This window comes from Lepidochelys olivacea (genome assembly GCF_965140295.1).
Source record: "Lepidochelys olivacea isolate rLepOli2 genome assembly, chromosome: 8".
NCBI classification, from domain to species: Eukaryota; Metazoa; Chordata; order Testudines; family Cheloniidae; genus Lepidochelys; species Lepidochelys olivacea.
In genome coordinates, this window is record NC_140418.1 from 108,664,610 (window position 1) to 108,681,004 (window position 16,395).

General features: G+C 54.8%; 1 protein-coding gene across 8 annotated transcripts in view; it reads left to right on the forward strand.

Moving 5' to 3' along the window:
* The window catches only part of ELOVL1 (ELOVL fatty acid elongase 1), a 36,790-nt gene extending 24,777 nt beyond the window's left edge, over window positions 1–12,013 (forward strand). For 4 of the 8 annotated variants that reach the window (XM_084635813.1, XM_084635814.1, XM_084635818.1 and 1 more), the window contains 7 exons: window positions 3,073–3,213; window positions 3,839–4,029; window positions 4,254–4,334; window positions 4,752–4,808; window positions 5,703–5,808; window positions 6,241–6,377; window positions 6,818–12,013. In XM_084635813.1, coding sequence (XP_084491939.1) covers window positions 3,168–3,213; window positions 3,839–4,029; window positions 4,254–4,334; window positions 4,752–4,808; window positions 5,703–5,808; window positions 6,241–6,377; window positions 6,818–7,078 — 879 coding nt within the window. In that variant the 5' untranslated portion in view covers window positions 3,073–3,167 and the 3' untranslated portion in view covers window positions 7,079–12,013. Of the gene's footprint in view, window positions 1–1,181; window positions 1,258–3,072; window positions 3,214–3,838; window positions 4,030–4,253; window positions 4,335–4,751; window positions 4,809–5,702; window positions 5,809–6,240; window positions 6,378–6,817 lie in introns of all 8 variants that reach the window. The other 4 variants (XM_084635816.1, XM_084635815.1, XM_084635817.1 and 1 more) reach the window with 2 other exon arrangements.
* Window positions 12,014–16,395: the final 4,382 nt, after the last annotated feature.

Here is a 16,395-nt window from a genome sequence, read left to right on the forward strand (position 1 = left end):
TTGGGTGAGTGCTTGAAGGAGTGGGGTGAGGGAATCGGGCTGAAGCCACATGGAGGGCTGAGGTCTCTCTTTGGGCGTGTGAAGGATCGGGTATGGCCAGGGTCTGGGAAGAAGCCCCTTTTGCATGGGGAGGGGGAAGGTAGCGCTGTGGGGTGCAGATGGCCCAGCTCTGGGGACTGGGTTGGCGCAAGTGGCTTCTCCGCTGCAGCGAACAGAGTGAAGCTGTTAGGTGTGACTGGCACTGAGCCCTGCCTGCGCAATGGCACAGAGGCCTGGGCCGCATATGGCTCAGTACTGCCACGGGCAGGGGCTGAGCTGTGCGGCACGGAGCAGGCTGAGAACAGCCTGATGGGGAGGAGCGGGTGGTGCTGCAGCTGGGCTCTTCCAGTGTCTTAAGTAGAGCCTGACGGCTCATCTAGGCTGACCTGTGTATCACAGACCACCAGCAGCCACACGCTTGCCCAGCAACCAAAACGAGACCCACAAAAGACTAGCCTAGGATGTGCCACAGGCAGAGAATGGGGGGGATTGAGGCGCACCAGTGCTCAGGCCCCCTGCAATGGCAGGGAAATGATTCTGTGAGATACCCAGATAATCCTGGCAAGCGACCTCATCTGCATGATGCAGGGGAAGGTGTTAGCACGACTCTGGCACTGTTCAATTTTAAACAAGGCTTGGGGTTTGGCTAGAGAGCCCTCAGCCTGCATAAGACTATGGCGCAAACAGTATTAGAAATCTCTTTATTAAAGACACAGAAAAAGAGAAACAGCTAACGCATTAAGTGAGGCTTCTCTTTTAACCACCCCTTTTTTTTTTCTTTTTCTTTCTTTCCCCTTGGGTTTTTAGCAATAGAATTTTTAAAAGGGAAACCTGGTGCTTGGTCTCTCAGCCCTTCTGGGGGGGAAAGAGAAGGAGGCAGCTGAATGGTGCTGGCGCTGCTGTTTCTGGTAGCACTTGTTCCTGCTTTCCAAAAGAAAAGACCAGACAAAACCAGTGAAGGGAGAAGAAAACAGCGAAGACAGAAAATGCAGCTTCTGTCTTTGCTGTTGACTCACTTGCAGCCTGGCTGCTGGGGAAACATAGGCCTGGCACTTGACTCCATTAACCATTCTGAGGCCTGGCAAACTTGTACCAGCATTGGGCTGTTTAGGACATTGCTTTTGTTTGTCTCTTTGTTACAGGCTCACAGCCATGTTGCAAAATTGACAGTCTGGCAGGTTAAGCCAGACGGATTAGAGAGGAGAGGAGAGAAGTAAGGTGAGGAAGGAAGGACACATGGGTGGGAGGGAAGAGAGGGATGACATATTCTTACATTCCAGGTGACATTGGGGATATGGCCAAAGTTGGTGGAGGTGATGCTGTGATCTGGGTCCCTCTCCCTGGCCTGGTGTGGTCAGGACAGCTCTCAGGTGTAATAAGAGGAGGTCCTGAAACACAAATTCTTGTGTCTGAGGCCTGAAGCCTGAACCAACGTACCTCCAGGCAGTGTTAAGCAAAGCTGGGCTGCGAGCCAGAGGCAGGTCCCACTAACAGAAGTTGGCAAGAAAAGGTTGTTAAAAGCACGTGCACACACATACACGTAAGGGCTAATAAGAGGAACTTGCAGCAAAACGGCATCAAAACACTCCACAGACATAAGAAGGAACAGGCAGGTGCATCTTAAAGACAGCGTCAAAAGGACAACATGATGGATAGATTCGTTTGAAGTAGAGGAGTAATCCGTCTTGCAACGGTATAGAAGTCGGTCCGGGAGTGCACACCTTTGCCCAGCCTAGGGGGCAGTAGAGTGTCCCGCCCCTGACTGAGCTGTGTCCACTGCCCGGGGGCACAAATTCGTAGTATGCCGTGTAGAGTCTATAGGGAACGATCACTGTGCTTCGTCTGACAGTAAACCTGGCTCGCGTTCCTTCGTACCTTACTAGAGTCTGTGGTCTTTGGGGGTTCTCTCGGGGTCTGCTGTGTCAGCTATCTGCACAGAGCTGGGGCAGCACACAGAGGGAACACGCATGCAGCCGACTGTTGTTACCATCATCGAACAAGAGCAGAGCACCACACCAGTAGCTACGAACATCATCGGGATCAGGACTATGAGGGCCAGGTGGTGGTGTGATGCCTCCTGGGATCCCAGTGGGGATGGCAGATCTGATGATGAAGTAGGCGTCTTCCTCTTTTCCGTCAGCCAGGGGTTTTGTCAGACAGCTTTTTCATTTCTCCCCCTTCCCCAAACAAAAAAAAACCCCTTTTTATTTTAAGGACTCCAGAAGGGATGGTGGGTGGAATAGCCCGTCCCTCATTATTTTGCTCATTGGTTAGGGCGAACTTCCAGTGCACCAACTTTGGTCCATTGAGTTCCAGTCCCACACTTCTCTTGTTCACATGGCATAATTTTAACTCCATTATTGAGATGTATTAGTGCAATGGTTCTCGACCAGGGGTACCCCCAGAGGTCTTGATGGGCAGGGATGGTGTCCCTAACCTCTGTTTGCCAGAAGCTGTGAATGGACAACAGGGGATGGATTCACCTGGTGATTACCTGTTCTGTTCATTCCCTGTGGGGCACCTGGCATTGGCCACTGTCAGAAGACAGGATACCAGGCTAGATGGACCTTCGATCTGACCCAGTGTGGCCGTTCTTATATCTTCCAGGGGGACATCAGCTTATCTAGACATTTGCCTAGTTTTACAAAACAGGCTACATAAAAAGCACTAGTCAGTACACATTAAAATATCATACAGACAATGACTTGTTTATACTGTTCTATGTACTATACACTGGAATATAACTATTGCCCTTACATTTCAATCAATTTATTTTATAATTATGTGATAAAAAGGAGAAAGTAAGCATTTTTCAGTAATGTGATGAGATACTTCTGTATTTTAGGTCTGATTTTTGTAAGCAAGTAGATTTTAAGTGAGGTGAAACTTGGGGGTACACAAGACACATCAATATCCTGAAAGGGGTACAGTTGTCTGGAAAGGTTGAGAGGCACCACGTTAATGGGCCTCAAAGTGAATTCATTCAAACAAATCTCCCTTGTGTACCTTTTCCCATCACATTTATTATTGTAGGTTACTGTGGCACTTGGTGCTCACCACAGAGAGCTGGGGATCCTGAGCCCAGAAAACCTGACCCTTCCCTGACTCTCTGCAGAACTCCAGCTGCTATGGAAGCGATTGTAACAATGTACCGGGACTTCATGAAGGGAACAGGTGAGATCTTCCTTCCATGCCCAGCTGCTGGCCAGAGAGTTGGGTGCCATGGAAGCTGACTAGCCCTGCCTGCTGGCCATCACCACACCCACTGGAATCCAGTTCCACAGCTCTTGAATTCACGCTGGTACTGAGCCATGCTGTGGGACCCCTGCTCTGTGCCCTGATTGCCCTTGGGGTGCCCCCATTACTGAGCCATGCTGCGTCCGGGACCCCTGTTCTGTGACCCTGATGCCCTTGGGGTGCCCCCGTTACTGAGCCACACTGTGGGACCCCTGCTCTGCTTCGGGTGTCCTGGGCTGCTCCTGCTCTTAGTGCCTCCATGATATTGTGATGCTATCTGAGGGGCAGGGGAGAAGTCCTGGAGTGGAGCCTTCACCCAAAGTGGTTTGTGGCTACCATGGAGTCTGGTGTGCATTAGGAATTACTGGGGTTCATCAGGTGCTCCCAACCACCTCCCTCCCTGAGCGCCGTGTAACCATGATTGCCTAGGAGGAGCAGGGGGTCTCCAAAGGGCCACGCTGTGGGTCAGTGGCAGAGACGAGGCTGCAGGGAAAGGGAAGCAGGCACTCAGGCTGTGGGGTGGTCTCGTCCTTACCCGCATCCTTTGTTCCTCTCCCTGCAGACCCCCGCATAGCTGAGTATCCCCTGATGCAGTCGCCCTTCCTCATGATGGGGATCCTGCTGGGCTATGTCTACTTTGTGCTGTCCCTGGGCCCCTGGCTGATGGCGAACAGGAAGCCCTTAGACCTGAAGAAGTTCATGGTGGTCTACAACTTCTTCCTGGTGGGCCTCTCACTCTACATAGTCTATGAGGTGAGGTTCCAACGGCCGTGCAGTCTGTGCCAGGCACCTGTGCCATCAGTCCTTGCCCCTGGAGAGCCCAAGCTGCTGGGCAGAGGGCACCTGGCTGCCCAGTGACTGAGGCACCCCCTTGTGGTTGCCTTGGGAGCTTCAGCCTGCCATCTCTCTGAGGGGGAGGGTGGGCATGGTGGCGTAGTGTGTGCTGAACCTGGTCTGGTGGTGTCCCCTTGCTGCAGTTCCTGATGGCAGGTTGGCTGACGGGATACACCTGGAGATGTGACCCTGTGGATTTTTCCCAGGACCCCAAGGCCCTTCGGGTAAGTTCTTCTCTCTTGCTGCAAGCAGAATGGGGCCCTTAATCACAGGCCCTGGGCAGCATGCAGCTGCTTCCTTCCTGTTACCATAGCCATTGGCCTTGGGGACCTCTGGCCCAAGATGGCGGCTGGGTGTCTCCTGTGGCTTATAACCCAGCAGCATGGAGCTGAATAAAGAGGCAGTGCCCTCCAGAGTTTGGGGGTATGTGTGCCAGGTATGGGATTGCAGAACCCCAGGGGTCCATCTGCTGAACCACAGAGGAAAGTCTCACCGCCCCGATGTTCATTGGCCCTCGCTGTCTGCAGGAAACAAACCTGTCTGGGAGGGTTGGACTGCAGGTGAGTGGGGGACCCTGCCCCAGGGCAGAGCTGGGTGGGCATGGCTAAGTCTCTGACACACACGCACTCTTCGTGTTTCAGATGGTCCGTGTATCTTGGCTTTTTGTCTTCTCCAAGTTCATTGAGCTGACAGACACGGTAAGTGATGGATCCTCGGGGAGTGGTAATCAGGCACCCTCTCCCTGGCCTCACTCTCCCCCCAGCACTCCAAATTTTCTAGAGTGTTTTGCAAATCCAAATAAGCCTGGTCAGACCCCCGTGCTGGGCCTCAGCAGTGCCTGTGGGGGGGAAAAATACAGAGACTGGGAATAATGAGCTTCATAAGAACGGCCACACTGGGTCAGACCAATGACTTACCTAGTCCCATACCCTGTCTTGCCAGGTGCTTCAGAGAGTAAATGGAGCAGGGCAATTTATTGAGTGATCCATCCCCTGTAATCTAGTCCCAGCTTCTGGCAGTCAGAGATTTAGGGACATCCAGAACGTGGGGTTGTGTCCCTGCCCATCCTGGCTGATAGCCAGTGATGGAGCTTCCGTACACCTCATGCCAGGTCATTGCCCTGAAGCAGTGATGAGAGATTCCTCTCTTGGGCTTTGGAAATGAGTGTGGGGGAGCCAGGACCCATCCAAACAATAAGCCCAGCCCATGGGAGGTGAACACTTCCTTTCATGCCAGTACCAGGCTCTCCCCTTCCTGAGTGGGGGCAGGTTGCAGTTTTTCCACCTTCCCTGATGGCTGTGCAGGTAGTCACTGATTACTGGGAATTGGCACCACCCAGGTAAGCCTGTCACCATCAGCCCTGGTGGCTGCTGAATCAGATGTTCTCAGGATGCAGGACAAGCAGTGCCTGGCAGTGGGTTCTCCCCAACATACCACCCTAGCTTTGGAAGGACCCTCCCTGCTGTTGGAGCCTCTGCATTCACTGTAGATTCCCGAGAGCCCTGGCAGAATCCTGCATTTTCAATAGCCATCCTGCCCCCCCTGCTCCAGCTTCTGCTGACTCGGCCACCCCCCTGCTTCTCTGCTTCTAGGTGATCTTCGTCCTGCGCAAGAAGAATGAGCAGATCACCTTCCTGCACCTCTTCCACCATTCTGTCCTGCCTTGGAGCTGGTGGTGGGGGGCTAAATTTGGCCCAGGTGAGGGCTTGCACACTGAATTGCCCTGCAGTGAGGGGAGAGGAGATCTGGTCCCAGTCTCCCAGTGAGAGGCCTACACCGCCCCGCTGGCCTCAGGGCTCTTCTTCCCTTGCAGGGCCCATGGGGAACAAGGACAGATCTTATCACTGCTGTTGTAGGAGTGCATGCAGTCTTCCCACACCTGGCTGCTGCCCCCATTCTCAGCCAGTGGCTGAGTCAAACCCCCTTCCCTACCCACTCTTCACACCCATTATTCCCCATTTGTGGGGGCTGAGAGCCCTGCGTGGGCATGGGCAGGGCTGTAGTGCAGTTTGGCTTGCTGCAGTAAGGTCCTCCATGAGCCATGGAGCCTGTGCCCCTGTTAGGTGGGGGGGTGCAGCACCAGAGCGTGGGAGTGGCCCCCAGCACAATTACCTCTTCTCTGCCCGGCAGGGGGAATGGGTTCCTTCCATGCCATGGTCAACTCCATGGTGCACGTCGTCATGTACTCCTACTATGGGCTCTCGGCGGCAGGGCCTGCCTGTCAGAAGTACCTGTGGTGGAAGAAGCACATCACAGCTGTCCAGCTGGTGAGTTGGGGCTGTGCGGCAGCCGCAAATGCCCCATGCACCCTGGAGCTGGGTGTTTCTGTGGGGGCCAGTGGAGGCACAGCATGGGGGCAGGGTTGCTCAGGAAATGATCCATGCCAGCCTCTGGCAGGGCCAGCACTCCTCACTATAGAGTTCAGACGGGGCTGTGTCCGTCCCACACGGAGAGCCTTAGCAGGCTGCGCCTGTCTGGGGGCTGTGGCCAGCGGTGGTCTGCAGCTCCATGCATTGCTTTGGGAAGGGCTGGGCCTTTGCCCTGGCCAGGGGCACCCTGGTGGTGCCCTGTGTGAATCTGTGCTCTCCCATGGGCTTGGGGGAGGGGGCGTAGCTCGGGTGGAGATGCTCCCCCCCGCCCCTCATGAGTAACCAGTCCCCTCTCTGCCTCCCTCTCCCCGCTGCACATACTCCACGCTGGCTGCCAGGCGCAGTTCGTGATCGTCTCCATCCACATCTCCCAATACTACTTCATGCCCAGCTGCCAGTACCAGTATCCCATCTTCATCCACCTCATCTGGATTTATGGGACCATCTTCTTCATCCTCTTCTCCAACTTCTGGTACCACTCCTACACCAAGGGCAAGCGGCTGCCCAAGGGGGCCCACTACCCAGCCCCGCTCCAGCACAACGGCAGCAGCCTGCACGGGAACAGCGCTGTCACCAACGGCAAAGTCAAAACCAACTAGAGGGCCAGGCCCTCCCAGAGCCAATGAGAGCCCCGGGGCAGAGGTAGCTGGGACTGTCCCCCTGCTCCTGGGCGTTACTAGCCAAATCAAGTGCCTACAGACTGTTGTACCCCAAGTGCCCAGCCCCGCTTCCTGCTGCCCTGTCTGTCTTCAGGTGTGGCCCTTTTGCTCTGGGCAGCTGCTCCCACCAGTGCAGGGGAGGCTCCTGCTGCTTCCTGCCACATGAGCAGAGGGGCAGCCACCTGCATCACTGGTAGAGGGGTTACAGCCCTGCTCCGTTGTCTCCAAAGGAACTTCCCCATAAGTGCCTGTCTGCCTCTTCTACTAGGGCCCCCTTCCTGCCCCAGGAGGCTGCTCCATGGTGAGTAGGACCAAACATGGAGCCCACCCCACCTTTGCCATGTATTGGGCCCTGTGTGACTGAGGGGAGTCGCTCTCCGTTTGACTCTAGGTGCTCCCTGTGCCCCTCTGCTCTCAGCACTGCTGCCAAGGAGTGTAAGGCCCTGGGCCTCACTCCCACCTCAAGGACCCCGGGTCCTCCCCATTCACCATCTGTCCTTGCCACTTCATTCCATTTCATTGCGCTGCTCCCTCCCAGCTCCAGTATGCGTAGCGAGGGGATGCTGGGCCCTGCACTGAGAGCTCCGGCACTCCAGGACAGGTAGGCTGGGTGCAGGGCCAGGTACCCCTCTGGTTACTACTTGAATGTGAGGCTGAGCCTACTGCTCCTGTGCACTAGTTGACCCTTTTCACCCCGTGCCTTGCACCCACATGGGCCATGCTGACACTTGGGAAAAGCCATTCCCAGAGCGCATGCTCCCAGCCTGCCTGCCTGCCCCCTTCTTTCCTGGCTGGCTGTGGGGTGAGAATCTATTCCAGCTGTGGCAGCCTATGCCTCTGCTGGCTGCTCGAGAGCTAGCCTCTTCAGGCTGTGGCTTGGTCCAGCATGGGAACAGCTGTGCTTTGACTCCCTCTGCTTAATACATGTAAACTCAAGTCTGGAGCAATAATCTCCCCTGGAATTTGCTCCCTCACTGCTGTGGCATTGGGCACTGAAGCCCAGCAGCCATGTGCACAGTGGGAGGAGGTCAGAGCATGGCCCCAGCCCTCTTCCTGCCAGTGGCCCTGCTGTCCCTTGTGCAGGTTCCCAGAGCAGTGCCCTTTGTGCCTTGTAAGTCTTTCCACTGGGAGGGCATAGGGGCCTGTTCCTGCGCTCAGGAATAGTGCAGCAGCTGCTCAGTGGGCATCTCCCACTCTGGCTGTAGTCAAAGCCTTGTTGGTATGCATCCTGTGGGGGAAGCAGAGGGCCTTGAGCACCCCCCCACCCCCCCAAGCCAGGCTGCTTTTGTGTATCTCCAGAAATAAAGACAGAAGGAGAAGCGGCTCTACCCTCTTGTTTTCCAGGATCTCTTTTTAGTGTGAACTCAGTGACCCTTCCCAGCCTTGCCTGAGCTAAACGGAGATTGGGGGGGGGCGGGGGGTTTGAAAGCTCCTAAGAGAAGTGCCTGGCCCTAGCAGAACACCAGGGAGCCAGCAGGCATCTGCAGTGAACTTGCTGCCTTGGGGGCAGCTGCTTGTGGCTAGGAGGGAGTTAACAAGGCAACAGATACTGGAATCGTTTGCAGCTGGACTCTCAGAGCACTCTGGGAAGAGCAATGGTAGGGACAGGAATAGGGTTGTCAACTGTCTAATGGCACAAACGCAAACACGCTTGTCCTGCCTGAGGCCATACCCCTACCTTGCCCCTTCTCCAAGGCCCCACCCCCCACTCACTCCATTTCCCCCTCCCTCTGTCGCTCACTTTCCCCCACCCTTACTCACTTTCACTGGGTTGGGGTGCAGGAGGGGGTGTGGGCTGGGGGTGGGGCCAAGAGGTTCAGAGTGTAGGGGGTTGGGGTGTGGGAGGGTATGAAGGGTGCAGGCTGCCTGGTGCTTACCTTGGAGAGCTCCCGGAAGTGACTGACATGTCCGGTTCCTAGGCTCGGGGGCAGCTAGGTGGCTCTGCATGCTGCCCTTGCCCGCAGGTACCACCCCTGCGGTTCCCGGCCGCTGGGAGCTGTGGAGTTGGCACTTGGAGCGGGGGCAGCATGCAGAGCCCCCGACCGCCCCTGTGCCTAGAATCCAGAAGGACATACCGAGTTGCTTCTGGGAACCATGCGGTGACAAGGTAGGTAGAGAGCCTGCATTAGCCCTGTTGTGCCACCGGACTTTGAGCAGCCTATTAAAATCTCCCAGATTGGTTTCAGTAGCCTCTGGGAGCCTGAGGCTGATTCTGGGAGACTCGTGGCCAAGCCGGGAGAGTTGACAACTAGGTGGGAACCACAGCTGAAAGCATCTCCACCCCCAAACCCACACAGCCGCTGTCAGCAGGGAGCAAATAGCAGACCTGTGGCTGAAGCCTAGGTACAGAGCAAAGCATTTGGGGTGGCAGGGTGCAGACCAGGTGCTGCTGCTCATGAGGGTCCTTCTCCGCAACTGCTGGGGCAGAAATGGGACAGGAACCAAACCTCCGGCAGGAGAAGGGAATAGCTGCCAAGGCGTTTTGGCTTTTGGCCAGAGTTGGGCTGGTGTAGAGAGCCAGCAAGCTGCCTGCATGTGCTTCCCCTAGAGTCTGCACTCAGGAACGTCCTCCAGCTGCTGGGTGTGTGAGAGGAACTATTCCTGTTCCCAGGGGCAGGACGCTGGCATGTGCCAGCTGCTGAGCTAGCAGCCATGTGCACTCCCAATGCCTGCGGACCAGGGCCTTTCTCCTCTCCCAGCTTTAGGCAAGGGTGGGATGAAGGGGGAGTGGTAAAGCAGGTCAGGTGGATAGTAAGAAAATCCTGGCCCAGGCTCCTACCAGCCGCGCAGCGCCACGGAGTGGGGGTAAATGGAAGGAGCAGAATATGTCAGTAGACTGAGGACACTCACTGGCACAGGAAATGGTTGAGGCCAGGATTTAATATGGTTCAAAAGGGATGGGATGCTTCGATGGCTAGCGGGAGTAGCTTACAGTAGCAGCAGGGGTACATTTTGGAAGTGATTAAAACCTGTTTAAGATTATCTCCAGCTAGTAGGGACCAGCATGGGGCCTACTCTGGGAGGCAGGTTATCCCACACATGCTACTGTGGGGTTCTTACACCTTCCTCTGAAACCGCTGGCTATGGTCACTGGGCGAGATGGACCTTGGGTTTAATAGACTCAGGGAACGCTGATGTTCCTAGGCTCTCTTCTCCCTCCCACCGTGCACCCTATTGCCCATCCACCTTAGGCTAGCAACAAAGGACTTAACAATCGGCCGTGCCCAGCACTCTAGTTCTGTATCATGACTGTGACAGAGATCAGTACCTGATAATGACAAGAGAAGGTGCTAGTTGGTGGGGCGGCCAGTGATGGACACACATTTCCCCTGCCCCCAGTGGAAGCAGGAGTGGTCAGTTCAGCCACTGAAGATGGGAGGGGTTGTCCTTATTTAATGCAACTCTGGATATCCTTATCTATTTAAGGCCTGGTTGGAGCTAAACTCTTTGCCTCAGTCTTTTGGCCAAGTGTCCCACCGCTTGTGGTTTTGTGGATTCTCGATGTGGTCTGTTTACTCCTGAGGGAATTCTGTGCCAATGCAGAATTTGCACAGAATTAATGTTCTGTGCAGAATTTCATTTTCCCCTGGAGAAATGGAGCTGCAGAGCTTCTGGCTGCCACTAGGGGCCACCGGACCCAGAAGAGCCCAGCTCTCTAGCTCTCAAATACAGTAACTCCTCACTTAACGTTGTTGTTCTGTTCCTGAAAAATGCGACTTTAAGCAAAATGTTGTTAAGCGAATCCAATTTCCCCATAAGAATTAACGTAAAGAGAGAGGGGGTAGGTTCCAAGGAATTTTTTTTGCCAGACAAAAGGGACTACATACATTTTAAACAAGCATTTTAATACTACAATCATTGCTGAGTATGAAGCTTGGTTGAGGTGGTGGAGTCAGAGAGTGGAAGAAGGTAGATTGTCCGGCTGCTCCTCTTGCTGAACTTTCTGAACTAGAAAAACAACAGCTAGAGATTGTTGTTTTGCTTTCCTTTTTTTTTTTTTCTTGGTAAATTTCTTGATAGCAAGTCATTAGATGACCAACTCCCCTAATCGCTTTGGAGTTTTCAGGATCATCATCACTAAGGATTTGCAATCCAGCCTTAACCCGCCTCTTCTCTTCCTCCTTCCCCCCCTTTAGTCTGCATGCTGTGTCCTTGCTCCTCTCCTGCCTGCAGCAATCAGCTGGCTTGTGGTGTTCAGGAGGCAGGGGAGGGACGGGGAGCCTGCGTGCTGAGTCCTCACTCCTCCCTCCTGAACGTGGCAAACCAGCTGATTTCTGGGAGCAGGGGGAAGGTGCTGATCCGTGGGGTCTGCCAGTGGGCAGGAGGTGCTGTAGGGGAGCTGCCAGCTGTGGACAAAGCAGGCAGCCAAACAATGTTATAGTGGAGCATTGCACAACTTTAAACGGAGCATGTTCTGTAATGGAGTAGGGATGTAAGATCGAAACAACGTTAAGCGAGAGGATTTTAAGTGGGGAGTTACTGTACAGGACAGGGGCGGGGAAGAAACTGGAGGGTTTGGGGCAGCTGTGATTCCCAGCATGCCCTAAAGGAAGGGGGCAACATGTAGGAAACACCATACAAGCCTGGGACCCAGCATCAGGCTGTTTCTCTCTGGAATCTCGGTGTCCTGCAGCTGGGTTCTGGGTGTGGGTATCTGAGACCCAAGGGGTACAGTTTTCCCCCAAGATGTGCCCAGTTCGCATATGTGATACACCCAGACTGAGGTGCCTAACAAAAGCAATTACAGTGAAACAGGAATTGGGTTGTTGTAGGGGTTTCTTTAGCTCTCTACGCCTGAGGAAATCATGGTTGTCTGTGTTGTTACAGACATACTTGCTGACTGGTATTTTGAAATAAATTACCAAAATAACTGAAGCTGGTGTGATAAAATTGTGTTGTTTTGACAAAAAATATGCAGAATTTTAAAAACTTTTTGGTGCAGAATTCCCCCAGCAGTATCCGTTGAGGTGTCCCCTTGGGTTCGATTCATGGGAAGGGGAAAGCCCCTTGTGAGCTGTTCAGTCACTCGTGTCATCTCTCCAAATGGTTTAGTCCAAATGTTTTTCTTCTCTCCTTATCTGGCGCTCTCCCAGGTGTAGCTTTCTGGGCCAGGCTGCCTCCCTTTTCCTTGCGGTGTCAGGACAATCCAAGTGCCGCATCCTGGCAGGGGTGCTAGCCTGGAGCCTGAGGAAGGCTGCTACAACACCCCCCCCCCCCCCCCCCCGCTCCTAGAGAGAGCTGAGAGCTCAGCACTGTGTAGGGGTAAGTGAAGTTATTCTAAAGTAACGAGCTGGTCCCCTTGAGGCTTAGGAGGAGGGATGTTCACGTCCCTGCTCCACCGTGCACTTCCCCGGGAGCCTTGGGCAAGTCACTGAGCCTGAGTGGGCTACGTGTGCAATGGGCATAATGATGCTTCCCAGCTCCCAGGGGCTGTGATGTGCTGTACATTAAAGATTGTGAAGTCCTTTGAGAGCTAGCAGTGAAAAGTGCTGTCTTGAGGAGGAGGGTGCTGTGAGCTAGAGCAGTGTTCTAATGTCATGGTCTGCAAAAAGGCTCAGGTGACACCTTAAAGAGGCACTTGGGGCTCGCAAGCCTCAGCCTGCGTACGGCTGCTCTAGCAGCTTGGATAAAGGTGGACAATCAACCCTCCCTCTGAAGTGACAGAGTCTAAAGCCCTGGGCCAGGCCGCAAGCCAGGTGGAGGCCCTGGGTCACCCCCTCCCCGTCGCGATGTGAAAGTGAGGCTGTACAGCACACTACGGAGCTGGGGCTGCTGCTGGTTCTGGAGCACTCACAGCCCGGTCTGTCTCGCTCACTGTTGGCTGACCTTGCCCAGCTGAGAGTAGAGACCAGCATACGGGGGCTAAATAGGAGCATTAGTGCTCTGCAGTCATGCCTCCTAAGGGTGTGGCTGGAAACAAATGGGCAGGGCCCCCTGTGCCCCAGTATCAGCAATGGGAGCACCCGAAGCCCTGTGGCTAGCAAATGCTGCAGGCCATGATACTGCTGCGGGGGCCAAAGTGGTCAGTTACTGTTCCATACGGCAGCTGTAGCTCAGCCCAGCTATGAGCCTAGAGCTGAATAACGCCTGGCTTTAATGGAAAGGGGAGGGAGGGGAAGGAGAGAGCCGTGAGGGAGACCGTCATGAAGTGGCAGCAGGGAGGGTGGTGGGTACAGGAGCACAAGTGAGTGGCTTGAATAGGCAGCCAGCCAAACTGGAGGGGGCAAGAATACTGCCATAGCCAGCCAGGCTCAGAGGAAGAAGGGGCCTAGGCAGAGCTTTGTGGAAGGGGCCAACTCAGCCCTACTGGCAGAACAGAGCTAGTATGATACGCCCGGGGCTGTCCCCTGCTGCGACATAGGCTCTAGCATCCCGTGCAGTCTCCCCTGCAAGTCAGACTGTGTAGCAGCTGTACACATGGGGGATGACCTTGGGGAGGGACTCACTCCAGACCCCCAGGGCTGGGATCCTAACCCCCATCCAGTATTGGGGCTTTTGTAATGCCCAGGTAGCTCTGGCTTACTGCAGGGACTCTAGTTTTACCTGCTGTTGATTTGGCTGTGTCCAGTCCCTCCATCCTTTTCCTACTCAAGCTCCTACAGGTCCTGCAATCCTCCCCCCCCCCCCCCATTAAGGAAAAACCCATTCCTAATACATCAGCTCATGTGCACCCCCCATGGCTACCTGCTGCTGCAGAGCATTGCAGTGTTGCACTCCGAAGTCTTGTCAGGACTGAGCATTCTCTTTGTCTAGCCGCCCAGAGCTGTAGCACTAGAGTACGTGCCGTTGCTACACGTAGGTACAGACCCCTACGGTGAGGGGTAGCATATTGCACGGAGCACGCCTCCGTTGATCTAGCCCCATCTACGCCAGGGCTTAGGGCAGCATATTGCTCAGATGTGGGTTTTCCACACCCCTGAAGGCCATAGCGCTGGTGACCTAAATTCTGAGTGTAGCCTGGTGTTACGAAGCGGGGGGAGTCAGGGTCCTGTACCCTTGTTTCCTGTGATTCATATTCACCGTGACTCTCAGCTAGCCAGTAGAACAGCAGGTTTATTAGAGACAACAGGAACACAACCCAACCCAGAGTTTGTAGGCATGAACAGGACCCCTTAGGCAGGTCCTTCTGGCTTAGACCCCAGCTTTGGGGCTCTCCCCTCTTCCCTAGCCCACTCCAAACTGAAAGAAAAACCCTTGAGCATCCCAACCAGCCTCCCCCCAGCTCCTCCACCAGCCTTTGTCCAGTTTTCTGGGCAAAAGGTGTCACCTGGCCCCCAACCCCTCCTGGCTCAGGTTACGGGCTCTGAGGTAGCTCATCCCCACTGAAACTCCCCTGCCACATTCACAGGTCATCTCTTCCCACTTTGAGGCTGAACTGAGTGGGGTCACTCTGACCAGCGACCTGGGGAAGTTTGGGGCCCCCTCTCTAGGACAACACATCCGCTATCATGTTGGCACTTCCCTTTGCATGGACCACGTCTATGTCATAATCTTGCAGGAACAGGCTCCACCTCAGGAACTTGGAGTTGGCTCCTTTCATCTGGTGTAGCCAGGTCAGGGGAGAGGTCAGTGTACACGATGAAGTGTTACCCAAAGAGATAGAGCTCTAGTTTCTTGAGGGCCCACACCATGGTCAGGCACTCCTTCTCGATGGTCACGTAGTTCTGCTCCTGGGGTAGCAACTTCTTGCTCAGGTACACGATGGGGTGTGCCTCCCCCTTTTCATCATCTGGTATTAACACTGCCCCCAGCCTGGTGTCAGGCATTGGTGAACACCATAAAGGGCTTGTCAAAGTCTGGGTTTGCCAGAACCGGGCCCCTGACCAGAGCCTCCTTCAGGGCACAGAGAGCCTTCTGGTACTCCTCAGTCCAGACCACTTTGTCTGGCTTCCCCTTCTTGCATAGGGGCGGCTATGGCGCTAAAGTGGGGCACAAGTCTTTGATAGTACCCCGCCATCTCAATGAAGGCTTGTACCTGCTTTTTGGTGTGGGGAGCGGGCCAGTCCCAGATCACCTCCACCTTGGCTGGTTCTGGCTTTAGGCAGCCGCTCCCCACCCAGTGGCCCAGTTAGGTCAGTTCAGCCATCCCCACCTTGCACTTCTCTGCTTTTATGGTCAGCCCAGCCCCCTGGAGTCGGTCCAGCACTTGTCTAACCTGGGATACATGGTCCTCCCAGGTCTGGCGAAAGACACAGATGTCATCAATATACGCCACGGCAAAACTCTCCATCCCCCTCAGTAGCTGGTCCACCAGGTGCTGGAAGGTGGCCGGCGCTCCCTTGAGGTCAGAAGGCAGGGTCAGGAACTCAGAGGCCCAAAGGGGTGATAAAGGCCAATTTCAGCCGGGCATCTGCATCCAGTGGTACTTGCCAGTAGCCCTTTGTAAGGTCCATGGTGGTAAGGTACCGAGCTCCTCCCAGCTTGTCTAGGAGCTCGTCCGGCCTGGGCATGGGGTAGGCATCAGATACAGTGATGGCACTGAGCTTCCGATAGTCCACACAGAACCGGACCAACCCATCCTTTTTGGGGACCAGCACCACCAGTGAGGCCCAAGGGTTGGAGCACCCCCAAAGCCAGCATATCATTGATCTCTTTCCAGGTCCTGAGCAGTTTTCCCTGCGACTTGGAAGAGGCAGCATCTTATAGACAGGTGCGACCCTGTCTGCACCTGGTGGACAGTCAGATTAGTGCATCCAGGCTGGTTGGACAACAGCTGTTGGTACAGATGCAGCACCCCTCTGATTTCAGCTTTCTAGGAAGGTGTTGGCCGATCAGAGACAGGAATTGTTTCCTGGGAGGAGCCAGTTCCTGTCTCAGGGAATAGATCTACTAGTGGGTCCCCTCCTTGCTCCTCCCAATGTCCACACACGGTCAGCACCACATTTCTGCGTCATAATATGGCTTCATCATATTCACATGGTACACCTGGCCGTGGTGCGCCCGGTTCGACAGCTCCACCCCATAGTTTACCTCTTTTAATTGCTTGACCACTTTAAAAGGGCCTTCCCAGGCAGCCTGTAGTTTTTTTTCTCACGGGGATGAGAACCATCACCTGGTCCCTGGTGGCATAGGTGCGGGCCCACTCCGTGCGGTCATACCAGACCTTCTGTTTCCTCTGAGCTCTGGCCAGATTGTCCCTGGCCAGCCCCATGAGTTCAGCCAGTCTCTCTCGGAAGATCAAGACATACTCCACCACTGACTCCCCATCAGGAGCAGCCTTCCGCTCCCACTCGTCTCTCATCAGGTCCAGGGGGCCC